The 12,009-nt window shown below is 45.6% G+C and overlaps 1 protein-coding gene across 23 annotated transcripts in view; it reads left to right on the plus strand.

Moving 5' to 3' along the window:
• The window catches only part of obscnb (obscurin, cytoskeletal calmodulin and titin-interacting RhoGEF b), a 65,090-nt gene that overhangs the window by 13,642 nt on the left and 39,439 nt on the right, over positions 1 to 12,009 (plus strand). For all 23 annotated transcript variants that reach the window (XM_060058199.1, XM_060058204.1, XM_060058201.1 and 20 more), the window contains exons 18-36: positions 87 to 356; positions 452 to 718; positions 904 to 1,170; positions 1,275 to 1,387; positions 1,508 to 1,661; positions 1,786 to 1,947; positions 2,213 to 2,317; positions 3,677 to 3,943; positions 4,378 to 4,647; positions 4,750 to 5,016; positions 5,829 to 6,095; positions 6,677 to 6,961; positions 7,421 to 7,690; positions 7,794 to 8,063; positions 8,617 to 8,883; positions 9,663 to 9,929; positions 10,151 to 10,417; positions 10,789 to 11,055; positions 11,426 to 11,692. In XM_060058199.1, the coding sequence (XP_059914182.1) occupies positions 87 to 356; positions 452 to 718; positions 904 to 1,170; positions 1,275 to 1,387; positions 1,508 to 1,661; positions 1,786 to 1,947; positions 2,213 to 2,317; positions 3,677 to 3,943; positions 4,378 to 4,647; positions 4,750 to 5,016; positions 5,829 to 6,095; positions 6,677 to 6,961; positions 7,421 to 7,690; positions 7,794 to 8,063; positions 8,617 to 8,883; positions 9,663 to 9,929; positions 10,151 to 10,417; positions 10,789 to 11,055; positions 11,426 to 11,692 (4,569 nt within the window). The remainder of the gene's footprint in view (positions 1 to 86; positions 357 to 451; positions 719 to 903; positions 1,171 to 1,274; positions 1,388 to 1,507; positions 1,662 to 1,785; positions 1,948 to 2,212; positions 2,318 to 3,676; positions 3,944 to 4,377; positions 4,648 to 4,749; positions 5,017 to 5,828; positions 6,096 to 6,676; positions 6,962 to 7,420; positions 7,691 to 7,793; positions 8,064 to 8,616; positions 8,884 to 9,662; positions 9,930 to 10,150; positions 10,418 to 10,788; positions 11,056 to 11,425; positions 11,693 to 12,009) is intronic.

Genomic DNA, 12,009 nt, shown 5'->3' on the forward strand with positions numbered 1-12,009 from the left:
TAGCTGTCAACGTATCATTGAGCCACAACATTTGTAGTTTACGTAGAAAGTGACTCATTTGATTACACCTTTTCTTGTGTCTCCAGCACCCAGACTAGTGAGGTTCACCGCCAAGCTAAACAACGTCGTAGCGGTGGAGGGAAAAGACGCCATCTTTAAATGCACCGTCACCCCAGCCGACGTAAACGTCAAATGGTTCCGCAACAACATACCCATCGCTGCCGGGCCAAAGTACAAGATTGAGCACGGGGGCACCTGCCACTCCCTCACCATCACCGCCGTCGCCCAGAACGACGCTGGAGAGATCAGTCTGGACGCGGAGGGCAAGGGCTGCAACGCCACGCTGCAAGTGCAACGTACGAGCCGCCAAACACGACGCAGACAGGAGCGACATTTAGGTTGACTGACGGGATTTGACATCTTATTGTGTCATTAAACGTTGCTTTCCCAGAGGTTCCTGTGACCATCAAGAAGAAGCTGGAGAACATGACCGTGGAGGAACAGAAGGAGGTGCGGATGGAGGTGGAGCTCAGCAGGCCTTCGGCGGAGGTCAGGTGGATGAAGAACGGCGTGGTGCTGCAGCCCGCGGGCAACGTGGAGCTCCTGGTGGTCGGAGCCAAGCAGAGCCTGGTCTTCAAGAGCGTGGCGTATGCCGACCGCGGTCTCTACTCCTGTGAAACCCTCGATGACAAGACCCAGGCCAAGCTCACTGTTGAGAGTAAGACGGATAGCTCATTGCATGTCCCACTGAGTAGGGACCCACTGCCATCTATGACTGAGCACCAACACATTACACACACGTGTTTCACTCTGACCGACTAGAGCCCTTTGAATATATTTCACAAGACCCAAGGAGGCATCTTTTTGATTACTAAACCAACACTTTGTCTTCTCTTCTCTCAGTGAGGAAGATTTCGATTGTGAAGGGACTGAAGGAAACCAGTGCTCAGGAGGCCGAGACGGTGACTCTGGAGGTGGAGCTCAACCAGGCTGACGTCGAGGCCTCCTGGACCAGAGACGGCCTCAAGATCAAGACAGGGCCCAGCTGCCGTACCACAGTGCTGGGGAAGAAGCATGCCCTCACGCTCACCCAACTCAAGATGGAGGACGCGGGAACCATCGCCTTCCAAGCCGAAGGGGTCCACACATCCGCCAAATTAATTGTCACAGGTTTGTTCATAATTCAGCGTTGGGCAGTTGAACTGTTTTGTTGAAATATGTTTTTTGGTCTTGCCGACCAATTACCTTTTATAACCGTACCGTTGTCTTCACAGAACCCGCTGCCATGATCTCCAAACCCATCTTGGATATCCGTGCTCCTGAGAAAGATAAGGTCACCTTTGAGTGTGAACTCTCAAGAACCAACGCCGAAGTCAAGTGGTTTAAGGTAAGCAACGTACAGCTTTGCAGATAACCACGGCAACAGTTACTGTTAATGTTCAACTGTCAACATAACAGTAGAACTATGGTACAATAATGGACACTGAAACGTACAACCCTTTCCCAGGATGACACTGAACTAAAACCAGGGAAGAACCTGGGAATCTATTGCTCGGGCCGCAAGCGCAGTCTGATAATCCAGAAGTGTAGCACAGAAGACCAAGGCACTTACATCTGTCGCTCGGCAGACGACAACACATCAGCCAAGCTCACCGTGCACGGTATCCCTTGTGTCCTTTGATGACATTGTTAGAGGCCTAACTCCTTTACTCAAAGACTATAAGTGCCCAATATATACAGAGTACAAACGTGCTGACGTTGACCTCTTCATGTGTGTTCTTGTAGCCCGAGACATTAAGATCGTTAAGAAACTGGAGGACGTGGAGGTGACGGAGAAGGAGAGCGCCTCGTTCGTGTGTGAGATCTCCCACGACGAGGTGGAGTGTCAGTGGCACAAGGGAAGCAGCAAGCTCAAAGTCGGGGACAACATCAAAATGAGACAAGAGGGTGGGTAGCTTTTCCAAGGTATAAATTGATCGCCTTTGACACCATGTGTCAACAAAAGGTGGGCTAAGGCTTCACCGAGATGCTGTTTTGGAGCGGGGCCTTATGCACTCAACAGTGTCGGAACAGACACAACAAAGAATATATAGCCCCCCGCTACATGTGTTCTGCTCAGGGTAGAACAAAATGATACTGTACATCTTTTCTTTGGGTCGCAATACAAACAGGGCCTATGAAATAATCTGCTTTTATTTTAATATTACTACAGGCAAAATGTATGTCCTCCTGTTCAAATCGGTGACTCCAGAAGACGTTGGTGAGGTTAAATTTACGGCTGAGAAGGCCTCCTCCAGTGCAAAACTTAAAGTGAAAGGTAAGACTGGTACATTGTGTGTGGTTGATGTATGTCAACAGTAACAACTTATAAGGTTGGCGATTCATTTAGAGGCAGGTTGCAAATGGATTGTCCCGAATTAAAAAAAAAAAAAGGGCAAAAAACACCATGGGTATTTCTTTAGCAGAACCTATTGGTTTCAGTGGTCAAAACTGTACCTGGACATCTGACCTGCTTTCAGACAGGTGGCAAATCCAATCTGAAGTTTTAACACAGGCCAATCATTGAATCCAGTTATTTCCTGCCTTTAAATACAAGATTGACCAAACCTTGATATCTCATTGAAACTTGATGGCACATACAACAATTCTCTGTAGGAGTTTTATTGTATTAAGTTTAATTGTTCCTCATATATTCCTCCTAGATTAAAAAAATATATAGTTTTGGTTGAGTGCTGTAAGGAGTTTGATTTTCATATCTTTTAAAAGGTTGTTTTTAGAATAAGCTGATGTCGGTTGGAGCTTGTTGGGCTTAAGTTTAGGTTGTGCTATGGCTGGCGCTATGGAGAAGACTCTTATTCTTCCCAGTAAATAGAATCAGAGGGTCAACCCCTAGAAGAGAGCTAGTGGTCAGGTTTCTCCTTCAACATGTGGTCCTATTTCAACTCTTCGCATGATGGATGTGATAGAGACTTGGCCGGGGTCCATGTGCTCAATAGACACGCTCTATTCCTGTCAGTTGACGGAAGTGGTTTGCATGGTATTTGAAACCGATTCAGAAAAGGGTGTACATTATATGTAATAGTGTGTGAACACTTAGGACATCTGTGAAACCTATAAGCTGAACTTCACGTATCAGTAAAAGCTCTGTTTAGCTTGTGATAATGCTCGGCTTGGATATGACGGCCTTGGGTCACAATTATTTTTGTCCCTTTGGTCTATGGAAAATCGTTGGCATCACGATGCAGTTTGCTTGTTTCAGATATGATAGACTTTGTTTGGTGCTCATGGCTCTTCAGGTCTTAGTCTTTAGAACCCCAGAAGGCTCACCTGTGCATTGCGTTAGGTACTCAAAATCGATATTCTTTCATAATTTTGAAACGATGCAATCATAGTTAATAGGGTTGGTTAGTGAAGGAGTGTGACTGGTTATGGCAGTAGTCCTCTGTGGTTCCCTTTGTCAAACGATGCTATCGTAGTTAATAGGTGTGGTTAGTGAAGGACCGTGACTGGTTATGGCAGTAGTCCTCTGTGGTTCCCTTTGTCAAACGATGCTATCGTAGTTAATAGGTGTGGTTAGTGAAGGACCGTGACTGGTTATGGCAGTAGTCCTCCGGGCTCCCTTTGGCCCTGAACGGTGGCTCCTAGTGCTGACGAGGTGGTGTTGTCATCGCTCCAGAGCTGCCCGTGAAGTTTGTGAAGAGGCTGCGAGATAAGATCGCCATGCACAAGCACCGCGGCCACCTGGAGTGCCAGGTGTCCCGCGCCAGCGCCCGCGTCAGCTGGTACAAGAACAAGACGGAGATCAAATCCGACCGCAAGTACGAGGTCAGGAGCGAGAACGTGTACCGGAAGCTCACCATCAACGACGTGTGCTCGGACGACGAGGACACGTACACCTGCGACGCCGTCGACGACAAGACGTCCTGTAAGCTGCTGGTGGAAGGTAAACGGCTGGAAGACGTGGGGGAATATGCTACGGTAGCTACGCTGCGCAGCTTGCCTCCTGTGTATTCATGCGGTCAGATAGATTCTAATGATGTCACGACGGTATGAATACCCTGACACGACCTTTGCTGAAGTTCACGAATGAAACTTCCTGCCATCAAACTCCTAAGCAATGAGATGTCCGTCTGTTATTTTGTTGTGTATGTATCTGTCTGTCTGTCTGTCTGTCTGTGAATCTGACCCCTAATGTATCTGTACATGCTTTGCTGCTGTGTAGTTCTCATATGTAAAGGCAAAGCAATCCAAGGTTGCTTTGCCTTTGCAATTAAACCTTTATTGAATTTCAAAGCATGTTGTTGTTGTTTTTTTTATCAATGAGCTGTACAGAACCTTCACAGCTCGATGCTCTGTCTCTCCTCCTGGGCCTCACAGAGCAGGCCATCAGCATCGTTCGGGAGCTGAGCGCAGTAGAAGTGACCGAGCCCTTCGCTGCCGTCTTCGAGGTGGAGATCAGCATGGAGCTGGTGAAGCCTCCCATCTGGACGCTGAACGGAGCGGCGTTGCAGGAGAGCACTGACGTTGAGTTGGAGAAAGAAGGCACTTTGCATCGTCTCACCTTCAAGAAGACCAAAGCCTCCATGACTGGCCCCATGCAGTTCACCGCTGGCAAGAGCAAATCCCACGCCCAACTCACTGTCAAAGGTAAAACAAGGGGGAAGCTGCACTTGAAACATGATCAAGCGATTGTCAGTGTGCATAAGCTAGGGTTTAGTTGACTCAAACGTTGTTAATGTTCCTGTATAGAGCGCCCCCTGGAGGTGGCAGAACCAATCAGCGAGGTTAAAGCGAAGGAAAAGGGCTCGGCTGTGCTGAGCTGCAAGTTCTCCGCCGTGCCCAAAGAGGTGAACTGGTTTAAAGGGGAAACGTTACTGGCCAAGTCTGACAAGTTCAGCATCAGGCTAGATGCCTCAAAGGCTCAGCTGATCGTTCAGAACCTGATCTGCGAGGACAGCGGTGAATACTGCTGCCAGTCGGGACCTGCCAAGACCAAAGGCTCTCTCACCGTGGAAGGTATGAATCCAGTGATACAGTACAAATAAAATGAGATATTAAAGTGTAGGGAACCACCTGTTTCTGCTCGAAATCGAACACACCGATTTTTATAGAAACATGGCAAAGAGCAAAGAGTTCTAGGAAGGAGGGGGGGGTGTGTTATCCCCATGGTTACGACCCACACAACCTTTGTGATATATTTTTTATGCAAATGCAGTCGTTGTATATTCCCTCACTCTCCACCTCAAGCTGGTGTGTGGTGAGCGTTCTGGCGCAGATTGGCTGCCGTGCATCACCTCAAGTGGGTGCTACACACTGGTGGTGGTTCGTGAGGTCCCCCCCTTCACTGTAAAGCCTCTTTGAGTGTCTAGAAAAGCGATATATAAATTCAATCCATTATTATTATTAGTATTATTATTGTAATTATTATTACTATTATTATTATATGAGCGCTGTATCAAGCAATGCCGTATTTTGTAATGCGCCACACACAAGTGTCAGAGAACCCTAACCCTTTTTCTCACATTGCCATCGAAATGTATTGCTGCCCAGACTAATTATCCACACATCCACACTCTCCTCACAGTCTCTTCGCCTTGAGTTCGGTGTAGAACGTTCCAAAACTAGATTTGACACCTGTTTCCTCTAAATGAAGGTCTTATTTTAGAACATTGAACACAAAAATAATAAAAAAAACATTTTTAGGTTCATTACCACTTTAAAAACCATTACCTTCCTGTCTATCTCACTCTATCATAAAGCATAAAAACTGAAATTGTGAGTAGATGATAAAAACAACAACAACCGTCCCGTCTCTATTGACGCTCCAGCGCGAGACATCCAGATCACCAAGCACCTGGCCGACACCGAGGTGGACGAGGACAGCGACGCCGCCTTCACCTGCGAGGTGAACTACGCGGACGAGGAGCTGCAGTGGCTGCTGAACGACAAGCCGCTGTGCACCAACGAGGTCAACACCATCACCCACGAGGCGAAGGCGCACAAGCTCACCCTCAAGAACCTGGCCCCCCAGGACGGGGGAACCATCCGCGTCAAAGTCCGGACGGTCACGGAATCCGCCACGCTGAAGGTCAAAGGTGAGAGCCGCACGGTCGATCGTTGGTTGAAGTTATTCAGGAACTGGGGAAGAAACATGTAGCAGAGACTCTGTGGTTAAACCTGTGCTAGCTATCTTCTCCTGTTATTAACCTTTATCATGCTGAGATTTTACATTGGTTGGGGGACAATGGCAGACCAGAATAAAGTGTGATATAAAACAATAATATTTCATTTGTTATAGAAAAGTCCCCGATATGAATTAACACGCGGATGGACACGTTTCATTCCTTAGAAGCTAGTCTCTAGTTTCTAACAAATCTTTTGATTCTGAAATGTTTTGAACGGAGTAAATAGCTGCAGTGAGGAAGTGAACTAGTGCAGATTTTACTTTCACTTATCTTATCCTATCTATGTTTCTTGTATACGGGTTATGAGTTAACTGAGCAATAGTTAGTGCTTGGCACTTCTATGGACATCCTTACTGTACCGACAGCAATATATTGTTGACTCTTTTCTTCGGACCACTGTACTTATTGTAAGTCGCTTTGGATAAAAGCGTCTGCTAATGTGTCAGAAAAAAAAAAAATCGAATTCTAAATCAAACACCAATACCTTACAGAGAAACGGGCCGTGTTCCTCAAGTCGCTGGATGACGTGGTCGGAGAGGAGAAGGGCATGATCACCCTGGCGTGTGAGGCCTGCAAACCCAGGGTGTCTCCCACGTGGAGGAAGGACGGCGCCGTGCTGAAGGACGGCGCCGTGCTGAAGGCCGGCCCCAAGTACGAGCTCCTCCACACCGGCAAGGCCCTGGGCCTCATCATCAAGGACGTCACCAAGGAGGACGCAGGGGAGTACAGCTGCGACCTGGGCACGGAGGTGTCCAAGTCAAAGGTCACTGTGAGAGGTGAGTTGTAATTGTTGACAGTATTTGTACCATTACTATACATACTTTATTGTATGTTGTAAGTCCTTGCACTGAAACTTATTACTTAGTATCGCATCTTATCCTTGCTATATTTGTTGCAGCGTGGAATTGGTTAAGCTAGCGTTTATTGCTTGGCATTTGTTTCTATGAAATTCCTGGCAGCGGTATATTGTTTTTCTTTCTTCTGACAAATGTAAGTCGCTTTGGATCAAAGCTTTTGCTAAATGCCTAGAATGTAGATGTCAATTTGAATGTACATAATCTATATATCCCTATTCAAGTTTCGCTTTACTACCCCCCTCTTTTTCTTTTTAGCTCCCCATCTTTTTCTGTCTGAACACTATCTTTACCTTGAGTGGCTGGCATTGAAATTTCCCTTGGGATAAATGCAGGCTCATCTTATTTCACGATGAACCCTGTCCTCTGCTCTGCGTTCAGAAATAGCCATCGGTATCACCAAGTATCTGAAGTCGGCAGAGGTCACCGAGGGAGAGTCCTGCAGCTTTGAATGCATCCTGTCCCGGGAGACCCCAGACGCTTGCTCCTGGACCCTGAACGGAACCACAGTCACCGACGGAGGACGCTTCAGAGTCTCTAGTAAAGGACGCAAGTACATGATGACCGTCAAGGAGGTCGCCCTTGCTGATGCTGGAGAAGTGATCTTCAGCATTATAGAGCTGAGCTCCAAAACGACCTTAGCAGTTGAAGGTAAGCCCTGGAAACAAAATAACACAATATGATTTTACTACAGCCACGACATCATAAATTCGGATTAATCCTGCTATAACTATGTTATTATTATGTATTGCAGGTAAAGCTCAGTCTTTGTCCAAGGAGCTCCAGAATGTTAGCGTCAGTGCAGGGGAAGACGCCGTGTTCACCTGTGAGGTCACACAGGTTAAGGCCGTTGTGAACTGGGCCAAAGACGGCAAGGGCATCAGGAAGAGTCAGAAGTACGAACTCCTTCAAGAGGAGAAGGTCAGGAAGATGACCATCCACGGGGTTGCTGCCCAGGACTCAGGGGAGTACAGCTGTGAGGTGGTTGGAGGAGCCACTACCAAGGCCCGGCTGGAGATAAAAGGTAACACTGAGGGGATTCATCTGGTACAATGGTGGAACTCTGGTAATGACCCAAAGTAGAACAAACACGGTGCTGCTGATCAGCACCGTGGCTCTCGAAGACAGTGGAGACTACAGCTGTGTGTGTGGAGAGCAGAAGACCTCCGCTAGCCTCAACATCAAGGGTAGGAGGAAGGCTTCAAGGGCTCTTCAGTGGAGATGCAGATGAAGATTTGCTCCTTTAGTTTTGATTGGAGCCAAAGTTTAATTCCACAATTTAGGATCATCAAGATTGTTTGTCACAAAAAGCCAAGATTAGAAACTTAAATCTTCCAGAAACAAAAATTTGTCTTCAGAGAATTTGCAGAGTTTTTGATTTATTCAAATTCCAAGTTCTTTCTTTCTTTAATGCTTCAACTATCGTCAGCTGGTAGAGTTTAATTTGTATTTGATTTGAGAGCTTTGAGAAGCATTTATGTTTTTAGAAGTTTGTCCATTTTTGATGATGTTAGATTTACTAACAGTTACTAAATAACCAATGATTCCTCAACGTGTTTGTTCCAATCGCTCCACAGAACCAGTCCATGCGTTCACCAGAGCCCTGAAGGACTGTGCCGCTGAAGAGGAGGGCACCATCACCCTACAGTGTGAGACCGAACAGAGCCCCACTAAGGTGACCTGGTACAAGGGCAGCACAGAGCTCCGGTCTGGAGCCCGCTATGATATGTCCCAGAAGCAGGGAGTCCTGAGCCTCACCATCAGACAGCTGGAGGAAACAGACAGTGAGACCTACACCTGTGACGTGGTAACTGCCAAGAGCACGTCAAAGGTCTCCGTCAAAGGTAGGAACGAGAGCATGAGCTCTGTTTTGGTTTCTACTGCAGGTTTCGGTGTCCTCAATGGGTGACATGAGCGTTTATTCATTACGTGAGACCTTGCACACAACCTGGCTGCATTTACTATTGTGGCGTTCTTCTTTTGCATTTGCTTGACATTGTGATGTTGATGCAGAGTATGTAGCTTGTGATTGTGTTGAGTTCATTTATTCTGCTCGAACAGTGAGGTAAGCTGATTGTGGTCTTGTCTGCTATTGATCTGCTATTTAAGTGTCATTGCAGCTGTATCTTGTGTTAATGTTACCTCATACTGTTTTGGAAGGTTTTGCATTGTTGTGTATTTATATGGTTATGGTTGGGCATCCCTTTTCCTCCAATATGTCCGTTTGTTTGCACGGTAGAAGATTATGAAGAAATAATGCATTGTACACCACTGTGTGGATGTCCCAAAGACCTCATGTTTCATGTTGTAAAGTCTTGGAGGCATTGATTGCTTCCTGACCAAAGAATGTTGGTGATATATCATGTTTTTTGAGTTGGATTGCGCACTTTATTCAGTGCACTGGTGTGACCTAAACTGCATTACATGAACAGCTTTCTTGTTTGATCAGCCCTACTGCTGGAATCTTGCATATGATTCAAGAAAGTCTCACCAAAAGACTGCATCTTGTGAAATCACCTTCATCATCCATTCCTCATGATCATCTTGTCCCGTTCATCCAAGCACATCATGACCGCCTTCCTGTTCCAGTGAATGGATAGTTAACATCTTTATTTACCCCCAGCCCTGCCTGCCATTTTTAAAGAGCAGCTGAAGAACCAGCGTGCCAAAGAAGGGGAGAGTGTTACCCTGGGATGTGACTTATCAAAGCCTGGGGCTGAGGTTCTGTGGAAGAAAGGTTCTGAAATTCTCCAGGCTGGAATAAAGTATGAGATGAGGCAGAGAAGCACCTCCTGTGAGCTGAAAATGACCCAGTTGAAGGAGGAAGACAGTGGAGAATATTTCTGTGTGTGTGGAACCCAAACTACATCTGCAACTCTCAGAGTCGAGGGTATGGATGTTTGTCAAAACTTTACTGTTATGATTATTAATTTCTTATAGGTTGAGTTGTTTGTATTTCATTCAATAGTTTACATTTTAATTTGGACATCAATTCCAATAAGAGAATGAATAATGTCCTCCTTCAGAGGATTTATATGAGGGTAAATAATATGTCCATTACATTAACTCAACAAAACATAACACCTCTTATTGTAAATATTGATTATGCAGCATTACCAGCGGTCTTCACCCAGAAGTTGGAAAGCCAAGAGGCTGAAGAGGAAAGCAGCGTGACTCTGCACTGTGAGCTCTCTAAAGCTGGGGTTCCCGTTGAATGGAGGAAGGGAGCGAAGGTCCTCTCGTCTGGAGAAAAGTACCAGATGAAGCAGAAGGCCTCAGTGAACGAACTGCTGATCAGCACCGTGGCTCCAGAAGACAGTGGAGACTACAGCTGTGTGTGTGGAGAGCAGAAGACCTCCGCTAGCCTCAACATCAAGGGTAGGAGGAAGGCTTCAAGGGTTCTTCAGTGGAGATGCAGATGAAGATTTGCTCTTTTAGTTTTGATTGGAGCCAAAGTTTTATTCCACAATTTAGGATCATCAAGATTGTTTGTCCCATTGACAAAAAGCCAAGATTAGAAACTTAAATCTTCCAGAAACAAAAATTTGTCTTCAGAGAATTTGCGGAGCTTTTGATTTATTTAAATTCCAATTTCTTTCTTTCTTTAATGCCTCAACTGTCGTCAGCTGGTAGAGTTTAATTTGTATTTGATTTGAGAGGTTTGAGAAGTAATTTTGTTTTTAAAAGTTTGTCCATTTTTGATGATGTTAGATTTACTAACAGTTACTAAATAACCAATGATTCCTCAGCCAAACCAGCGGTCTTCACCCAGAAGTTGGAAAGCCAAAAGGCTGAAGAGGAAAGCAGCGTTACTCTGCACTGTGAGCTCTCTAAAGTGGGGGTTCCTGTGGAATGGAGGAAGGGAGCGAAGGTCCTCACGTCTGGAGAAAAGTACCAGATGAAGCAGAAGGCCTCAGTGAACGAACTGCTGATCAGCAACGTGGCTCCAGAAGACAGTGGAGACTACAGCTGTGTGTGTGGAGAGCAGAAGACCTCCGCTAGCCTCAACATCAAGGGTAGGAGGAGGGCTTCAAGGGTTCTTGAGTGGAGATGCAGATGAAAATTTGCTCCTTTAGTTTTGATTGGAGCCAAAGTTTATTCCACAATTTAGGATCATCAAGATTGTTTGTCACATTGACAAAAAGCCGAAATTAGAAACTTAAATCTTCCAGAAACAAAAATTTGTCTTCAGAGAATTTGCAGAGTTTTTGATTTATTAAAATTCCAATTTCTTTCTTTCTTTAATGCCTCAACTGTCGTCGGCTGGTAGAGTTTAATTTGTATTTGATTTGAGAGGTTTGAGAAGCATTTTTGTTTTTAGAAGTTTGTCCATTTTTGATGATGTTAGATTTCCTAACAGTTACTAAATAACCAATGATTCCTCAGCCAAACCAGCGGTCTTCACCCAGAAGTTGGAAAGCCAAGAGGCTGAAGAGGAAAGCAGCGTTACTCTGCACTGTGAGCTCTCTAAAGTGGGGGTTCCTGTGGAATGGAGGAAGGGAACGAAGGTCCTTACGTCTGGAGAAAAGTACCAGATGAAGCAGAAGGCCTCAGTGAACGAACTGCTGATCAGCAACGTGGCTCCAGAAGACAGTGGAGACTACAGCTGTGTGTGTGGAGAGCAGAAGACCTCCGCTAGCATCAACATCAAGGGTAGGAGGAAGGCTTCAAGGGTTCTTCAGTGGGAATGGTCTTTTTAATGGATGCCATTTTAAAAGACAGCAAAGTGATCTTTTATACATTTGTGAGGGGTTATGAATTGATGTTCAAGTATAAGAAGTGCTAGCTACCTCTGTCACATCTTGACTGCATTCTGGTCAACGATTGTGCAATTAATTTCGTTTTGTTCACCTGATGTGTCCTCTGTAACTGACTGGTGCGATTTAAAATGTTTATGTCCTTTCTGATGGCAAAGCATGACAAGTTCAAAGATGTATCAATGTGTGATGTGTTTCCATGTTGGATTTCTG

The sequence above is a fragment of the Gadus macrocephalus genome, chromosome 8, assembly GCF_031168955.1.
Source record: "Gadus macrocephalus chromosome 8, ASM3116895v1".
In the NCBI taxonomy this organism is placed as follows: domain Eukaryota; kingdom Metazoa; phylum Chordata; class Actinopteri; order Gadiformes; family Gadidae; genus Gadus; species Gadus macrocephalus.